Genomic DNA, 19,777 nt, shown 5'->3' on the forward strand with positions numbered 1-19,777 from the left:
TGTCTCTGCCTCCACTGATGCTCCCTCTCCACCCCTCCTCTTTTCCAGCCCCGCCTCTCCCCATTCCTCCCTCTGTCCACTCATCTCTTTCCCTGTTCAGTTTCCCTTCTACCTCTGTTCTCCCATATCCTGCCCTCATCTCTCACTGTCCTTGTTTCTAATTTCTTCCTCTTCTTTCCCCATTCTCTCTACACTCATCACTTCTTATCTGTCTCCTCCCTGCTCTGCTGTCTTCCCCTCCCCCATTCCTGGGCTCCTTCCCAGCTTCGCTGTCCGTCTCTACAAATGCAAAATACTATGGATGCTGAAAATACTCAGCAGGTCAGGCGTTAACTGCTGAGAGAGAAACAGAGCTAGAGTTTCAGATCAACAACCTGAATGGTACTGATGAAAGGTTACTCACCTGAAATGCTAACTCTGTTTTTCTCTCTCTGCAGATACTACCTGGCCTGCTGAGTATTTCCAGCATTTTCTATTTCTATTTCTACCCGTCTCTATCAGCTCATTCTTTCCCAATCTATGCACATCTCCAGTTGTTCCACCAAATCCTTTCTGCTTCCCCTCTCCTCTTTCCTCCTCTCCTCTGTCCCTTCTGTCCTTGGTTTCAGTTCCGTGTGTGCAACTTCATGGCAGATCAATTCATTAAAAGATCAGTGTATTTTGATTAATGGACCAAATTAATTTTGTTCCTTGATTTACTTTGCAGCTTGCTCCCTTATTTGTGGATTAAATGGTTTGCTCCTTTATACAGATTGATATAATTGATAGTCATATCAGATACTCATATCTTTTCTATCTGCAGCATGGTACTTATGACATCTCATTTGCTATTACTTGCAAACTATATATCGAATGAAGTTTGATCTACAACTAAGGAGTTAAGACAAGTGTTAGACCTTTAAGCGGAGTATTTTATCCACAACTCGAATATTGCAGCCAATGGAAGGGCACATTGAACATTCATTAGAAAGATACCAGGATAATTATCAGCAACTGAAGAGGAAAGAAATATTCTGATATACAGTTATTAGAGCATGGAATGTTTTATCACAGGCAGCCATTGAAAGAAACTGCAAATCATTTAAAAAGCAAGAAGTATTTGAAAAGGATTGAAATGGATCTACTCAGTCACAAATTACATCCTCTGTGATAGTGGTGATTATCCCTCTTCCTCCTCCTCAACCTATCTGCAGCCTTTGGCATAGTCAAACCTCATCCTCCTCCAACACTTCTCATGTTGTTCGCCTCCAAGGCACTGTTCTCCAACAATGGCTTCTATGTTATTGTGTTATTATCTCCAGAGTTTGCCAAGGATCAACTTGTGAACACCCTTCTCTTCCTCATCTACACACTGCCGCTTGGCAATATAATCTACATTCAGATGAAAAGCTTCACTTATTGTTGATCATAAGACCACAAGACGCAGGAGCAGAAGTAGGCCATTTGGCCCATCGAGTCTGCTCTGCCATTCAATGAGATCGCGGCTGATCTGATAATTCTCAACTCCACTTTCCTGCCTTTTCCCCATAACCCTCAATTCCCTTACTGATTAAAAATCTGTCTACCTTAGCCTTGAATATACTTAATGACCCTGCCTCTACAGCCTTCTGCAGTAAAGAATTCCACAGATTCACTACCCTCTGAGAGAATAAATTCCTCCTCATCTCTGTCTTAAATGGGCAACCCCTTACTCTGAGATTATGCCCTCTGGTCCTAGACTCTCCCACAAGGGGAAACAACCTCTCAGCATCTACCCTGTTAAGCCCCCTAAGAATCTTATATGTTCCAATAAGGTCGTTTCTCATTCTTCTAAACTCCAGCACGTACTGGCCCAACCTACTCAACCTCTCTTTATAAGAAAATCCCTCCATACCTGAGATCAACCTAGTGAACCTTCTCTGGACTGCCTCCAATTCTAGTATATCTTTCCTTATATAAGAGGACCAAACTGTTCACAGTATTCTAGGTGTGGTCTAACTAGTGCCTTGTTTTAGTTTTAGCAAGACTTCCCTATTTTTATACTCCATTCCCTTGGACATAAAGACCAACATTCCATTTGCCTTCTCTATTGCCTGCTGAACTTGTAGTCTAGCCTTTTGTGATTCATTGATGACTTCCAGCTTTACCCCTTCACCACCTCACTTGACGCTTCCACTTCCTCTGTGTCGTCAGACTGCTTGCTCAACAACCAGTACTGGATGAGCTGCAATTTCCTCCAGTTAAACATTGGAAAGAGCAAAGCCATCGTCTGCGGTCCCTATCCCAAACTCTACTCTTATTGATTCCATCCCTCTTCCCAGTTCTCTAGTCTGGGGTCAACTATCTCAGACCGAACATGACGGTTTGCAACCTCTGCATTCTATTTCACCCTGAACTAATCTTCTGGCTTCATATTCTCTCTAGCACCAAGATAACATACTTACAGCTCTGTAACACCACTCATCTATGCCCCTGCCTTCACTTATCTTCCACGGAAGCACTGATCCATGCCTTTTCCAACTTTCCACTCCAATGTTCCAATTTGGCCACCCTCCTATCCTCAACCCTCTATAACTTTTGCTCATCCAAGGTATCATATTCCCAACCTTCCAAACCTTTGTCTCTGGCATCCTATCCAACCTGCTTCACCAACCATTGGTGGCAATACCTTTAGCTGCTTAGGAAATTTCCTCCCTAAATCCCTGCACATGTCTTTCTCCCTCTCCTTTTTAGACCTTTGTTAAGGTCTGACTCTTCGGTCAAGCTTTTGATCACCTTATCCAATTTTTATTTAATCACGCTTCTGTGAAGCACTTTAGGATGATTTTCTACATTAAAGGCACTATATAAATATAATTATTATTGCTGAATAAATATATTAGTCATTTGATCAGCAATTATCTGATCTGCAAGGCAATATTTACCATTTAGAGTTTGGTGTGAGATTACACTAATCCTGATTATTTTACGAGGAATAACTGTTAGCGCCCTGGATTTGCATCTTAGCAAACAGCGTACAGAAAAGGTATAAATACTGAGTCTTACTGGCACTGGGACAAGACAGTTTATAAAAACTTAAAACGGTAATATACTTTGCATGAACTGACTTTACATTGAAAACAAATATAATGCATACCTCCATTTTCAACATTTAACATTCCCTTCCAAAGTCTCTCCTGTATCTTAATGTTTTTCTCATCTTCCACCAACTCCATCACAAGAGGCCATGTTTCCCACTTCCCCATATTGAATTTTATCTCATAGCTTGTCAGTGTTTCTTCAGCATTGTCTACAAATTGGAATCGTTCAGCTTCCTAATTGCAAAGAAATTATTAAATTAGAAAATTATTAAATAAGAAAAGTCTTCACACAGAAACATTCAACCATGGTGAAGACGAACCAAGACCACAAATGGTCAAGTCTTCTTTTGGATTGAGCTTCTATCGCAAGAGATAGAAAAAAAACTAAATTCAATTAATGAAGCCTTCAAACTCATCCTTCATTAAATTCTTGACAACAAAGTGAGGAACCTGTCCTGATTGCTGCAAGCTGAAGGTACATGAGGACAGTGATAGACTTTTCCCAATATGCAGGCCAACCTGGGTGTAAGCACATATCTACACATCATTTGTGCAGATTTGTGCTACAATGACTTGGTGTGTGCATTGGGAAGTGTGAATAAAGCAAGAATTTCAATTGTATTTTGCTCAGAAGTGTATGTCCTACTTAGGTATGGATTTCCATGAGATACAATCAAGGGTTGAGAACCTGTGAAGATTTTGGCAGTGCTGAACATAATGTGAACTAATTGACAACACTTTGTGATGTGTAATCCTTGGCCTTCTACCTGATGAATACAAGCATCAAGAATTCTTTACATCCCAGACTTCTTAAAATACAGTACCTTCTTCTACCACTGTTCCCAAGTCCTGGAATTGGTGTGTGGTGTTGCCCCCTGGAATGGTGCACCACTGTTGTCTGGGGACTGTGCCTTAAATGTGCCCACAGAGAAAATCCTTCTTGCCCCATCTCATGGAACTCTATCTCCATTTCCCCAGGAATCAAAGATTTGCAGGTAAAGCAGTAACTGAGTAATGGACGACCTTCAAAGAAGGGATAGTTCTTTACAGAATAGTCACATTCCCTGAGGAGAAAAGGAAGGGCATCCAAAGTTAGAGCACCCTGGATGGCTAAAGATGGAGTTTAAAATGAATCATGAAAGGTAGCCTACGATAAATATAGTAAAAAATTGAGCTGAATACAAAAGATACAGGTGAGAATTGAAAAAAGAGGAACAAAGAGTATCTATTAGAATAGATTAGCAGATAACATAAAAGGGAACCAAAAATCATATATAAATAGTAAAAATGCAGTCAAAGGGTGTAGCCAATTAGAGTCCAAAATTAAAATTATCTTGTGAAGGCAAGGGTCATCGCTGAGATACTAATCGAGTACTTTGCATCTAACTTCAATAAAGATGCTGCCAATGTTACTTTAAAGGAGGTAGTGGTGCAATTGGATAAGATCAATACAGAAAAGGGGAAAGTGCTAAAAAAAATTTGGCGCTGCTCAGAGTAGAAAAGTTCTCCTGTCAGAGTAGAAATTGCAGAGGCCCTGGCCACAATCTTTGAATTTTTCTTAGATATGTCAGTGGTGTCAGAGGACTGGAGAAATGCATAAAGGTGGAGGGGACAAATCCAGCAATTACAGGCCAATTAGCTTAATGTCAGTGGTGGATAAATTTTAGAGACAACAATATGAGACAAAATTAATTGACAATTGGAAAAATATGGGTCAATAAACGAAAGTCAACACATATTTAATAAAGGCAAATTATGTTTGACTAACCTGAGTTCTTTGGAGGTGTGGGATGAGGATAGTGCAGTCGATATTCATATGGACTTTCAAAGACTATATAGGGACTTAAATCTGATCAAAGCAAACCACATAGGGAAGGTATAAGAGTCTGGCACAAACAGGGTTAACATGGAGCTGAGTACCAAACCGGCCATACAGTGATGTAAGAAGGCAAATGACCCAGACCTCGGGTTAGTGTGGTGTTGGACAGACAAAGGTTAAGACTTAAGCATGGAGATAGCTCCTAGCTTGTACCCTTCAGTGCATATACGTAAATAGTTATAAACGTTAATAAGGACCTATAGATAACCTTCAGAAGACTACAAAGACTTCTTTCAGAGACACTGTTCTGTAACCAACATCATCCCAACTTGGTGACAGAAGAGGAAAAAAAAACAACCTTACAAAAATGTGAAACAAACCAAAATGGTGGAAGACTAAGACAAAACTTCAATGAAATTCTGAGCTGAGAGAAGCTCCTAACAAAAGCTGGAGACGCAGAGATAAATCTCCAGAAAATATTCCAGAGGAAAAGGCCTGGAAGCTGAAGGCAGAGATTTTACTGCAGCAGAAGACTCCATTGAATCTCCTTTGGAAGTCCAGTTTCAGAACGCAGAGTCCGCAGAACGCGCAAGAGTGAGCTCAATTTTTTTTAAGGTTCAAGGTTGTACCAGCTCAGAGAACCTTTTCCCTAGTTCAGTGTCAGAGGCGCCATTGAAAGAAAGCCTGTCAAAAAAACCCAATTCCCTGGCTGCAGCCTCAACATGTGGCCTCAGAGTTCATAAAATCAGGAAAAAGGAATTAATTATTTAAATCTCTCAGGGACGTTGCAACTGTCCAGCTCAGAAAACAGCAAACTTAAATTTCAATTAGAGCGCCTTGTTGATCTGCATTGCAATCTGCAGAACTAAATGTCAGGATGCAGCGAATTGAGACTGCCAATGCAAAGAGTTTTCTTCAAGAAGTGCGCCATAGCCATTTTGCAGAGCCTGCCAAAACCAGCAATCGTGGGAAATCTCTTTATATCATAATGAATTGTGCTGCCATTCTGAGAGCCTATAAGCTCTTAAAGCTGTACCTACACTTTAAAAAATCTTTCACATGGATCATAATTCAACACTTCCAATGCAATTTCCACTAACCCAAGTTCCAGACAGTCACAAAATTGGAGTCTTTGGGGGAAAAGATTTTTAAGATACAGCATTGCTTCAGGTTTAAATAAAAGGTCAGAAGAGCAGTGAATACACCACTTTACCCTAGAGGGCCAATCACAGATGACATCATTGGCAGACAAGGCATTAATGAGTCATCCACCAAATTCAAAGAGGTTTTAAAATCTTTTGACATTTATTTTAATGTGCAAACCAACAAAATATTGGAGAGTGCTAAATTCAGTAAGACAGTTCAACTGCTTGGCGAAGCGGTCAATTCCTTCATAAATGGTCTCTACAGGACGGCAGAAGGGTGTGAATATGGAGATTTAAAGTCTGAACTCTTCAGAGACAGAACAGTGGTGGGTGTCACAGACGATTCATTCTCTGATCTCCTACAAGCTCAAGAAAATCTAACCCAAGACAAGGCAATCCAGATAGTTAGTCTATCTGAATTACATGAGCAACACAGGACAATCTTAAGGGGAGAGAATAAAACATGGAACAGAAGCCAACCCTCAGTCCAGCTAATCAGGTTACAAAGGCACATGGACAATTCAAGTCAGGGATAGCAATTCCTGAACCACTCAGCAGAGCAACCTTGTCAGTCCTGTGCTGCGAAGCACCCTCACAGGAGAGATCAGTGTCCTGTGAGTACAGTCCAATGTCTCCATTTTAACACCAAGGGACACTTTGACAAACTGTTCAAATCAAAACCCCAGAAACGCACAGTTTGCTCAAAAGTAATCCACAAAGGCGAGACTGATAACCCAGAAGAGATACAGCCATTCTATTTGGGTGAGATCAAGAATTGCAGTTCTTCATTTTGGAATGCAGACACCTTTGTCAATGGTCATCTAACAAATTTCAAATTAGATTAAGGTGCCAGCATGACAGTCCTGTCAGACAAGGAACTATGGCTAAAAGACCTCTGGCTTCCAACACCAGACAGTTCCATTTTAGGTTTCAGTCATTGGCAGGACCCTGGAACAACTGAGGTATGGCAGCAAACAGATCTTTGAGTTGATGTACATTGTCTGTAACTAACTTTCTCTCTGCTGAGCAGGGATGCCTTTGTAGGCTTCCATCTCCTCCAGACAGCAGAAGATATCAAGACAACTACTGTTAGGCAACCGGACCTGCATAGTCCTGAGTGCTTAAACACTGAAGAGTATTCAGACTCGGACTTCAGCTTGGTCCTCTCATCTCTCTTTGAAGAGCAGGTTTGTCCATCTCATTACCGGTCCCAGAAAACTCCCAGTGGTCAGACCAGTCTACCATTCATGAGATAACCACAACACCTCCAGCAGAAGTGGTACAAGAGAGTGAACAGCAGCTCGAGGAGTACCTACCTCCAACTACAACGTTGACACAGCAGTTCAAAACAACCACTGTGCACACACTACAGCTTCCAGCTAGCATGTCATGACCGCAAAGGATGCTGGAACCTGGTAGCAATCCCCTACAATCGACAACAAAAAGCAGAGCTGAGCGTACCACTAAATGTTCTTCTCGCCACAGAAACACTCTCCCTCAGCCTCAAGGGGCACTGAGAAGGCCTACACGTCAAAAGAAGAAAAGGAAGAAATGACACGGAGACAGATACAATGTTTGTCCACCCCGCAAGAAACGATTAGAGTAGCGGAAACCACCAATTAACGCAATAGCCCAGCCAACCAAGTGCATTCAACACTAAAGAATAGAAGAATGAAAAAGCCTATCCAAATGCCGGTCCAATACCCAAGCCGACAGGAAGAATCAGAACCAACAAACCACTCCTCCGACAGAATGGTGAATGAGATATGGAAGAGTTATAAGACCTCCAGAACGTCTAAATCTTTAAATTCAAAGACTTGAAGGGGGGAGATGGGGTAGTGGTAATGTTGTAGTAGTGATACTGTAGTAACAAATTAAATGCACGAGACTGACAACAATGTAAGACTTGAAGTTTTTTTAAATTCATTCATGGGGTGTGAGTGTTGCTGGCTAGGTGAGCATTTATTGCCCATCTCTAATTGCCTTTGAGGAGGTGGTAGTGAGCTGTTTTCTTGAAACACTGCAGTCCACGTGGTGTAGGTACACCTACAGTGCTGTTGGGGAGGGAGTTCCAGGATTTTGACCCAGCAACAGTGAAGTACTGGTGATTTTTTTCCAAAACAGGATGGCGAGTGACTTGGAGGGGAACATCCAGGTGGTGATGTTCCCATGCGTCTGCTGCCCTTGTCCTTCTAGATGGCAGTGGTCATGGGTTTAGAAGGTGCTATCTAAGGAGCCTTGGTGAGTTCCTACAGTGCATCTTGTAGATGGTACACACTGCTGCCACTGTGCATCGGTGGTGGAAGGAGTGAATGTTTGTGGATGGGGTGCCAATCAAACGGGCTGCTTTGTCCTGGATGTAAACTGGTGTAATTCCATATCCAGTGGTTAAAGACTTTGGTGGCGGATAGAGGGGGTGGGATATAAGGCTCTGAGACATACAGGGTTAATGTGGGACTGAGTACAGTACCACCCACAGAGTAAGGTAAGAAGGCACATGACCCAGACCTTGGGTCAGTGTGGTGTTGGAGAGACGAAGGTTAAGACCTAGGCATGGAGACAGCTCCTAGCCTGTACCCTTCAGTGTATATTTGTAAATAATTATAAGTGTTAATAAAGACTTATAAGCCTGAATTTTACCCCTGGCAGGTGCACGCGCGATCGGCAGGCCCAGGAGCGTCCAAGAAACTGACCCTTGACCGCGATCTCACGCTGGCTGGCCAAATAACGGCCAGGCAGCATGAAACGCACACTGAAAAGCTCAATGCTGCCGGGGTGGGGGCAGGAAGACGGCAGGCAATCGTGTCACCATGGGCATGGCTGAGTGCTGCGAGAGAGCTCCTTGAAGGCAGACAGCGCCTACTGAGTGAAATATTGTGTGAATGCGCGATGACGTCAGGATGACGTCATCTCACGCGATCACCCACAGGACATAAAATTCTACCCATAGTTAACCTTCAGAAGACTATGAAGAACTCTTTAAGAGACACTGTTCTGTAACCAACACCATCGCAACAATAGGTATGAGTGGCGAGTTGGGTAAAGTAGGTTGGGAAACTGGATTAAAAGATGTGACAGGAAATAGGCAATGGAAAACATTTATAGCATAAATTCATAATTCGCAACACTTGTTTTTTAAATTCTTTCATGGTACATGGGCATCGCTGGCAAGGCTAGCATTTGTTGCCCATCCCTAATTGCCCTTGAACTAAGTGGCTTGTTTGACAAAAGTCACATGTAGGCCAGACCAGGTAAGGTGGCAGAATTCCTTCCCTTAGGGACATGAATGAACCACATGTGCTTTTACAACAATTGATGATAGTTTTATGGTCACCATTACTGAGACTACCCTTCAAATCTAGATTTTATTAATTGAATTTAAATTCCACCAGCTGTAGTGGTGAGATTGGAACCCATGTCCCCAGAGCATTAGCCTGGGCTTCTGAATTACAAATCCGTTGAGATTACCACTACGCCACCGTCTCCCCCATCCATTTCCTTAAGGAATGAGGAAAATGTAGTCTAACCGTGGCTAACAAGAGAAGTTAAAGATAGCATAAGATTAAAGGATGTGGCCTAAAATGTTGCTAAAAAGAGTTGTAACCTTGGAATTAGGAGAATTTTAAAATTCAGCAAAGAACAATCAAGGAATTGATAAAGAAAAATAGGATATAGGAAAGTAAGCTAGCTAGAAACATAAAAAACAGATTGTAAAAGTTTACATAGGTAAATTAAAAGGAAGAGATTAGCGAGATTAAGCATGGGTTCCTTGGAGGCAGAGACAGGAGAAATTATAGTGGGGTATAAGTAAATGTCAAAGATATGAAATGGGTATTTGTTTTCATGTTAGAAGACATGTAAAACATTCTAGAAACAGTGGGAACCAAAAGTCTTGAGAAAAGAGGAACTTAAGGATATTAGTAAAGAAATAGTACTGGAGAAATTAATGGGACTAAAAGCTAACAAATTTTCTGGATCTAATGACCTACACCCTGACATTTTAAAACAGGTAGATACACAGGCAGTGGGTGCGTTCGTTTTGATCTTCCAGAATTCCACAGATTCTACAATAGTTCTCATAGATTGAAAGGTAGTAGATGTTAAACTTGCTGTCCAATAAGTGAGGGAGAAAGAAAACAAGAAACTATAAGCCAGTTTACCCTGACATCAGTAGTAGAAAAATGTGTGAAAATGCTACAATCTATTTTTAGGGATGTGATAGCTGGGAACTTTGGGCAGTGTAAATACGGATCTATGAAAGGCAGATCATGTTTGACAAATATGTTAAAGTTTTTAAGGTTGTAGCTAATAGGGTGGACAAAGGGGAGCCAATGAATGTAGTATTTCTGGATTTTCAAAAAGTATTTGATAAAGTGCTGCATGAGAGGCTATTGTACAAAATTAGCATTCATGAATTGGGGGTAACATATTAGTATGGATTGTGGAGTGGTTAACAGACCGGAGTAGGAATAAATGGGCCATTTTCAGGTTGGCAGCTGTAACTAGTGAGGTACATTAGGAACAGTATTTGGGTCCCAGCTATTTATAGTCTATATTAATGACTTAGGTGAAGGAACTGAATGAAATATATCTAAGTTTGCTGATGATACAAAGTTAAGTGGGAAAACAACTGTAAGGAGAAGGCAAAGAGGCTACAAAAGGTAAGTGGACACGAACAAGGCAGATAGAATATAATGTGGAGAAATGAAAGTATCCACATTGGCAAGTAGAAAAATACAAATGCAAGGTATCTTTTAAATGTTGTGCGCTGGGAAATATTGGGATTCAGAGGGAACTGGGTGCTCTTGTGGACATCTCACGAAAAGTTAGCATGCAGACACAGCAAGCAATTAGGAAAGCTAACGGTATGTTAGATCTTACTACAAAGGGATTGGAGTATAAAAATAAATTAAAGAGTAATTATATAGGACCTTGCTGAGAATATGCCTGAAGTACTGTGAATGATTTTGGTCTCCTTACCTAAGGAAAGATATACTTGCCATGGAAGGAGACTGATTTCTGGGATGAGGGAATTGTCCTATGAAGAGAGGTTGAATAGATGAGGCCTTTATTCCCCAGAGTCTATAAGAACATGAATTGAAACAAAAAAATTCTTAAGGAGCTTGATACTATAAAAGCTGGGAGGATGTTCTTCTGGCTGGGCGAGTCTTGAGCTTGGGGTTGGCCATTTAGGACTGGAAATGAGCATAAATTTCTTCATTCAAAGGACTGTGAACCACAGAATTCTCTACCCCAGAGTGCTTCGGCTGCTCCTATGCTGAATTTCTTCCATGCCTGTCTTGCCCGACCTTCCAACTTAGGCCAGGCAAGATCCAGGCAGCGCAGCAGTCTCCGAAGTATAGCGTCGAAATCCAGCACTGTCGAATTGAAGGACATGCCCCCTTTTTTATGGCACTAGCTGCTGTAAAGCAGGCAAGTTTAAAGGTCCCATTGAAATTGACAGGTTAGGGAGAAGGTAAGTGCTTAAGGTAAGTGAAAAGGATTTGGGGGTTTAGGGGTGTTCGGAGGTCGGGAGGGGGTGCAGTGGGCCAGACATTCAGGGAGCTTGGATTTCGGAGGGGGTGGGGGTCGGGTGAGGAGTGTTCCACAGGGGACCGTTGGGGGTGCGGGGGAGGGTGGTTAGTGCTGAACAGTCATCTCTTATAGGGAATCCTGCAATAATCCTGAGATATGACTCCAGCTATTGAAGCCACGTAAGCTATCCTTTCGGACTGAAAACCCATCCTTCAATGGGCCTCAATGACTGCTTTTCCTACAAGCCAAACAAATGAACTGCAAGCTATTAATTTGTTTACAACTTATAAAAGTGCACTATCCTCTTATACTGCATCTCTCATGCGTGCATGTGTACAATGACTTGAGAGAAAAAGTTTGCTGGCCTATAGGAAAAGGGCAGGGCACAGGACCTAATTGGATAGCTCTTCAAAAAAGCAGGCACACACACAACAGGCCTCCTTGTGTGCTGTAGCATTCTATGATTCTATATGTTACAAGATGCAAACTACTGTTCACTTAACAACTGATCTATGTGTCAAGAGGAATCTTAACCAGCAACGTAGCAAGATTGTGTCACAGAGAAAGTGAGCAGGAATACAATTATAACAGTCAGAAAGAATGAGGGTCAGGGATAGGGGTAAAACTCTATCAAAGGGGTTAGAGAACATTGCAACTCTGATTCTATGACTGTTCCCCAAGGAGGTATGTTCTTTAAGGGCTGTAGAATTACCCCATGTAATTAAAGAGCAGCATCATTGGGGGTCATTTTAAAAATTAGGATCACAGATAGGCTTCAGATGTTTTGACATCAATTTGGGGCTGCCTGGAGGATCCAGATTCTGGGGTCAGATTCATTGCATTAGGTAAATGTCTATATCCAATTGCATTGAAGGATTTGTATAATCTGCTAATCATCAATAACTTCTAGGGTCAGATTTTACTGTACTTTTCACTCCACACTTGGGTAGAAAATAAAGTTCACTATTTAAATTGAGGCAACGATGTTCTACATGAACCTGTTAATGCCCAAAAGCCAAAAGTTTCGGTACCTCTGGAGTGATGGAAAGTGAGGTCCCTGCAGCCTCCATATTACTGATCTGTAATTTGTACCAGGAATTTCGATGAACAACAACTTGTTTCTTAAGCATTTGTTTGTGGTCCTTCAGTATTTTGTCCAATTCCTAATGAGAAAAGTACGACATTTAAATAAAATAATAGTGACGGGATCCACACAGCACGTTTAAGCCAGCCACACTGTGAACCCGACTGATCATCTTAAATTGGTTGTCAGTGTAATTCTTAGCACAATTAGGATTGTTTAGCAAGTATTGTTCAATCACAGAATCACATCTAATGCTATACACTATGTTTTGAGGTTTGCTAGCACGGGCTAGTTGGGTATGATCAGAACGTTGCATGTTGTGAACAGCCGAAGAGATATGTTGTTTGATATGATCCACCAGCCGTTGGGATGTAGAGTCTACGTACCTGGCATCACACTGGCACTGAAATTCATATACCACATTATTCGTTTGTGTGATAGGCAGAATTTTGGCTTGACAGCAGCATCCTGTTAATGGAGAATATCACTCACATTGCTACTGCATAGTAGCAGTGTTAAACAGCTCGCTTCACCTGTTGCTCAAATTTTTGACACGCCTTATTCTTCCTAGGTAATGTGAGGTAGACTGGGCATTTTTCAGGACTAAAAGTGGCAGCCTTAGGTCCATTCAAAAGATTGTGCGATATACAGCGAACAATGATTTGATCAGGGTAGCCATTATCCCGCAGGATGGCTTTGAGTTGCTGAATTCGTAGGTCATTAAATCATGGTGATCTAGATGCGCCACAATTGTCTGAATCTGTATTCATTGACCTTATGAACTCAGCAACTTGTGCAGCTGAGTTCCGTTTTAACGGCATCACATATGCTCAAATAAATAGTGTTGTCATGGAATCCCCTTAGGCCCAGTTCCACAAACATCTTTTGTCGGTTTCCACGAGAAATGCCACTTCGACGGAATGACACCTAATCTTCTACCCCTTGCAAATTTCTAATACATAGATGATATGTTTGCTGTATTTGAATCTGCAGCTGCATGTAAGAATTTCCTCACCCAGCCTAATGGGCTCCAGCCTGAGCTCAAATTCACCTTTGAAATGAACAGTCACATGAGCTCCTTTTCCTTGATGTGCTGAAATCTGCCAATGGGTCTCTACTTGTGTCTTACACAAGCCTACCTTCACTGGTCAATATACACATTAGGATTTCTACAGTTCTACTCCCTATAAGGTTGGGCTTAATGGTAATCATGTAACTAGGGCCCGAACAATTTGCTTACCCTGCAAGCTTGATGCTGAAATAGGGTGCATCAAAGCGTAAGGCTGCCTGCCATTTGTGGTCCTGAAAAGTGCCCAGACTACCTCAGGTTACCCTGGAAGAGTAAGGTGTCTCAAAAACTTGAGCAACGGGTGAAACTAGCCATTTCACACTGCTGCTATACAGTAGCAACACAAGTGGTATTCTCCACTAACAGGATGGTGTCATCAAGCCAAAAAGACATTCTGCCTATCACACAAATGAGTAATGTGGTATATGAATGTCAGTATGCAGGCTGCACATCCCAATGACTGGCAGAGGCTAACAGACAGCATGTCTCATATGCAAAGTACTGATCTTACCCACCAGCCCGTGCTTGGAAACCTCAAAACATGCTGTCTAACATTAGATATGATTCTGCAGTTGGACAACCCTTGCTAAACAACCCTGATTGTGCTCAGAATTACACTGACAAACAATTTAAGGTTATCAGTCGGGCTTGCAGTGTGGCTCATTTACGCATGCTGGAAGCTACAGATATTCACACACTGGACCCTGTCCTTTGCAGACAAAAGGAGCATGTCCATGCATTGCATCTTTTTCAGCTAAACAAAACTTGGGGACAGCCATTCCCTGGTTAATTCCACATGGCAATGCCTTGGACAGAGTCAACCTGCCTAACTTGAATTTAAACAAAAGCTTGGCAGTTAACTGTTGCCTGGTAAATTCTCCATGGCAATGCCTCTACCGATCAGAGTTCACTTGCCAACCAATCAGGACTCTCTGTTTATACAGTATAAACTGTTGTTCCCCTTAGAATTGGTATTCATATGAACCTGTCCAGATGAGTCTAAGACGAAAAGCTTTGACAGCATGTCTCTTTCTTTCAGCAATATAATGTTTGGAAAAACACCTTGCTGTAGTACAGATCTAAGTGAAAGGATAGCAGCATACAAATACCTGTAGCAGTGATCGACATCTGGGAATCAATATCACCTTGAGTGTTAGTCTGAAGTCAACATAAGAGCGGCCTACTGGCTTGTAGAGTAAAAAATAGGCTTTATGAGATGTCACATTTCGAATCAGCTTCTCCAGAGTCACAAAGGGTGAGCAGGAATTCGCTAACACTACAGCATGAGTTTCAGTTGCAGCAAGTGGCACAAAAAGTTCCAGATTTTCATCCTTAATATGTCCGACTCTAACTGTTACAAAAAAAAATCCAAAAATGTAGTATTTGCATGCCCTTTTAATGTATACTGCCAATATTAAACCATCAGTATTTTAGGGTCCTATATTGAAAAATTCTTAATCCAACTAACATGGGTTCATAGTACAAATTGACCCTATTGGGCAGTGATTGAAAATAAATTGTTGGTTTCACTCAGAAAGGCCACAGGATAGTTCCTATGGAAAATGAAAAATATCAGTCAGGCCCCTGGGCACTTGTGAAGTTAGTGCAGAGCAAGCTATATTGTTCAGTAAGAGAAGTGGAACTTTCCTCTGGTCCAACTGTGCCGAACACCCAGGGGACTCTGACCCATACAGGGCCTTTCGAATTACAGAATTTTAAAAGACAGGATGCCATTTGGCTGTGAAACACTTATCCACTCTTTTACTACCTTAAGGAGTTTGGAAAAGTACTGAGTTATACGACAACAGTATACCTGGGGAGAGCTCTAGCAAGTGCCGGTACATCTGTGGCCAGGTTCTGACAATGCTGCTGCTTCTTTTGACCCATTTGAATACAATGGCTTCAAGTGTAGTGTCAGTAAAAATCAGATCTTCTAAAGAGTCGTATTCCTCCCTCGTCAGAAACTTGTACAACATCTAGAATTATTATGGAAAAATTGTTTAGATCAGTGAAGGAATTGTTTTCCTAAAGTTATAGAATGTTATGCCACACAAGTAACTAAGACTGAATTAAATGGCAATAAAGGCTGTCTATCTTGGGGTAGAGATACCTCAATCCAGAGAAGTAGCCCAAATTAGACTATTAAAAAAGTTAGCCTGGGTCCGACACAGACAAATATTTGAAGCAGAGTAAGATATAGGGGTGTGCTAAGAGTAGAGCAGTAGAACTTGTTTTTAATTGCTGAAGTATAGATTCAGAATTGACACTATAGGCCAAATGATTTCCATCTGTCATAATCTCTGTGTTTCAAGACCACTGCTGTGTAGGTTCTTCTGGAAAGTACACGTTTGTGGTATTAAGAGAGGACAGAACTGTGCTTTCTCTGACACCTTCCGCAGTCGAACAGCCTACAAACACTCTGACTGAGCCCACAGGAGGAACAGGTGAGATATTGCAAGTGTGTTAGTGTCTGTGGAACTGTTTTCCTGAAAATTGCAGAGTTCCTGGATCAGTCTACAGTCAGTAATTCTTCTGACGTGCACTGTCAATTGATAAATTGAGGAATATTATTTATGTCAGCCAGCCAGAGGTAATGAGCTAATTAGGGGCTCAGTGGCAGTGTTTTTCCACACCTGAAGTTTTATATTCAAAACTAATACATAGTTCAAAAATAGTGAGTGCAATTACTGTAAATATCCTTTGTAGCGAATACTGTTTGTTTTCCTATTCAAACATGTTTGTCTGTTTTATAGCTTGAATAAACCATCATTAACAAATTGGAATAGAAATCCCGAATACGCTATTTAATCCCTTTAGGTGAAGAAATTATTAAAACATCCTGAGGATGCAACTAGTTCGAATTTATTTTTTGCTTAAATTGAGATCTTTGATCTCTCATATCAAAGGCAACATAGGCTATGGGGCAAATCGTTTGTTCTTGCATTGCCTGATGAGACCAGCGGTCATCGACAGGCACACAGCCTAGGGTCAACTCTGTACCCGGATTTCTTGTCAAGTGAGGCTCCACATAGGAAGCACACAATTACTTAACAAACCCCAAGCTCGGATACAATCAATCTTTCCCATAGGTTTCTTTTGACAATCTGGAACCTTGCCTTCTTCAGCAAAAGAGAATCTAACTATCCCCCCATGACATTCAATAGCATTAACATCGCTGAATCCCCCACTATCAACATCCTGGGGTTACTATTGACCAGAAACATAATTGGACCAACCATATAAATACTGTGGCTACAACAGGTCAGAGGCTGGGAATTCTGTGGAGTAATTCACCTCTTGACTCCTCAAAATTTGTCCACCATCTACAAGAGGCACAAGTCAGGAGTGTGATGGAATACTCTCCACTTGCTTAGATAAGTGCAGCTCCAACAACATTCAAGAAGCTCAATACCATCCAGGACAAAGCAGCCCGGTTAATTGGCACCCTGTCCACCACAGTAAACATTCACTCCCTCCATCACTGATACACAGTGGCAGTAGTGTGTATCATCTACAAGGTTCACAGCAGCAACTCACCAAGGCTCCTTCATCAGCACCTTCCAAACCTGCGACCTCTACCACCTAGAAGGACAAGGGCAGCAAATGCATGGAACACCACCACCTGCTCCAAATCACACACCATCCCGACTTGGAACTATATTGCCATTCCTTTAACACTGTTGGGTCAAAATCCTGGAATTCCCTTCCTAACAGTGCTGTGTGTGTTCCTACAACACATGGACTGCCGCAGTTCAAGAAGGCAGCTCACCACCATCTTCTCAAAAACAGTTAGGGATAGGCAATAAATGCTGGCCTAGCCAGTGATGGCCACATCCATTGAACAAATACAAAATAATACATGTATGAAACAGCTGTTAAATGAAAGGAAATTAAGCCCTCCCCACCATATAATGTGATATATTTTTCCAAAACATAAGCAAATGAAACAAACATGTTACAATACATTAAAGTAGAATTTGCATGACTACCTTTTGCTTTTGTTTTGAAAGTAATCTACACAGTTGTGCAGCAAACAAGTCTGGGGACATCACTGCAAACAGAGCACGGAGACTCTCCCTCAGGAGCGATGCACTTACAGATTCTGCTGTGGAGCAAAACATCAATTCGAATCAACACAAACTTCATAGCAACTAAAAATGTTTATACAGTCGGTTTCTTTCGAAACACTTGGGGAAATGAAGCAATTTTGAAAACTTTTTCCATCCACACCTAGTGAGGATCAAGCTAACCCAGATGCACTCAACATATAGAAAACGCAACTCATTTTCTCTCTAAACATGGGACTATTGATTTAGAATATACTGAGCAGCCAAATCAAACGTTATATGAATAAAAACCTCTTTAGTAACCCATAGTTTAACTGCCCAAGTATGTCTTTAAACTGGAGTGCTCATGGAGGTAGCAAAGTATAAAGAAACCTGTTTCACTTCATCCTGTAGGTGATAGGTCAGGAGTAAGAAAAGGCAAAATGTCCTTGACAACTATTTATCACGTTGACTATACTCATCATCCATTACTGATAAAAGAGTGGAAGGTCTGAATGAGAGGAGTAGGAAGCCAATTTTCAAGATGCAAAACCTCTGCTGTAGGCCCATCGAGTTGACTACTTAGAACAGTATTTTCACCTGTCTTCAACATAGTGTCCAAACAAGAGCCCCTCCATCTCATGCAAGTTGCCAACTTCAGAAGCCTTTTCAATGTTGGAACATCCTGAGTATCATTTCTAAATCCACTATTCATATGTTGAGGAAAGAATGAGTCTGAAGCCGGCCAGGACCTTAAGTCAGGCTTCTTTCCAAGTAGCATGAACACTCTTTTACACCTTTGTAAAGAAACCCTTTTTCCTCCCCAATCGAGGACAGCTGTTCTTAATTATCAACTTAAAGCATGTACTCTATTGCAGCACAATTTCAACATTATCATGATGCGCACAATTCTGGAAATGAACAATACAGACTCTGCTTCTCTAAATGCAACAGGGGTGGGTGGAATGAGTAGCCAGGGAGCAGAATGTACCTGAAGACAATGGTTCTTTTTTTCAATGTTGAGCATGTAGATGAGGAACAGGTGGCAGTCAAGGTTAAATACTGAATGGCTCTAACGGTGATGATACACGAAAGAGAAGATATTAGTCAAGATGGTCTGACTATATCTGGATGGACAGAAACGGAACATGTGAATGCAGTCCCACAAAGCTATTTGGTGAGAGGCCTTAGAGGAGAATAGCATGATCAACAGTGTCAACCACTGCAGAGAAGTCAAGGAAATAAACAGAGATAAATAATCATGTTTCATCATGAAGATGTCATTTAGGGCTTTGATTAGAGATGTTTTTGTCCTGTGAGAAGTGCAGTTGCTGAACTGAAGGCGTTCAAAGAGAGTCATAAGAGTCTGGTTTTTGGGTTTTTATTCCTCAGATAAACATGAATTCTCTCTTCTCTCCAAAAGGCAGATGAACACTCTTACCAATTTAAGATGTAAGCTTTCAACCAGTGAATTTATTTAAATAAAAGCAAAATACTGCAGATGTCGGAAATCTGAAACAATAAAAATTGCTGGAAAAATTCAGCAAGTCTGACAGCATCTGTGGAGAGATGAAGAATCTGCTGAGTTTATTTAAATGATGTTTATAATATGTAAATACTTTAATACAGTGAGATATTTATAGTGCTCTACACTCAATATATAGAAAACGCAACTCATTTTCTCTCTAAACATGGGCCGTTAAACAGAAGATTACATATTATAAATTCTCTCCGACTAGGTCAGCACTAGCCTGGCACTCAGCCTTGGCTGCTCCCCTCGATACGATTATCTGAGAGCTGCTTATATAAACCTGTAAGAAGTAGTCTCTTCCCACAGTTCTATCAATCAGAGGGTTCCAGACAAAAGTATTCTTGAATAGCTGGCAAAATCACCACAGCCCATTCTTTGGGAAACTGACTGGGAACTTATGAACATCTGTCTCAAGTGTTGAAACAAAGACTTTGGACAAGACACTTCTCATTTCATTAAATCAGGGAGACTGGAGACATGGGAGTAGTT

The 19,777-nt window shown here is 41.3% G+C and overlaps 2 protein-coding genes across 2 annotated transcripts in view; both read right to left on the reverse strand.

Moving 5' to 3' along the window:
* The window catches only part of LOC144696035 (palmitoyltransferase ZDHHC18-like), a 313,950-nt gene that overhangs the window by 67,415 nt on the left and 226,758 nt on the right, over positions 1-19,777 (reverse strand). The window lies entirely within an intron of this gene.
* LOC144696032 (uncharacterized) overlaps positions 1-19,777 on the reverse strand; it is a 79,098-nt gene that overhangs the window by 15,246 nt on the left and 44,075 nt on the right. The window contains exons 10-14 of the mRNA XM_078567215.1: positions 17,701-17,816; positions 15,525-15,687; positions 14,821-15,062; positions 12,590-12,721; positions 3,116-3,293 (exon numbers count right to left, since the gene is read on the reverse strand). Of these exons, the coding sequence (XP_078423341.1) occupies positions 3,116-3,293; positions 12,590-12,721; positions 14,821-15,062; positions 15,525-15,687; positions 17,701-17,816 (831 nt within the window). The remainder of the gene's footprint in view (positions 1-3,115; positions 3,294-12,589; positions 12,722-14,820; positions 15,063-15,524; positions 15,688-17,700; positions 17,817-19,777) is intronic.

The sequence above is a fragment of the Cetorhinus maximus genome, chromosome 21 (genome assembly GCF_964194155.1).
Source record: "Cetorhinus maximus chromosome 21, sCetMax3.hap1.1, whole genome shotgun sequence".
NCBI lineage: Eukaryota > Metazoa > Chordata > Chondrichthyes > Lamniformes > Cetorhinidae > Cetorhinus > Cetorhinus maximus.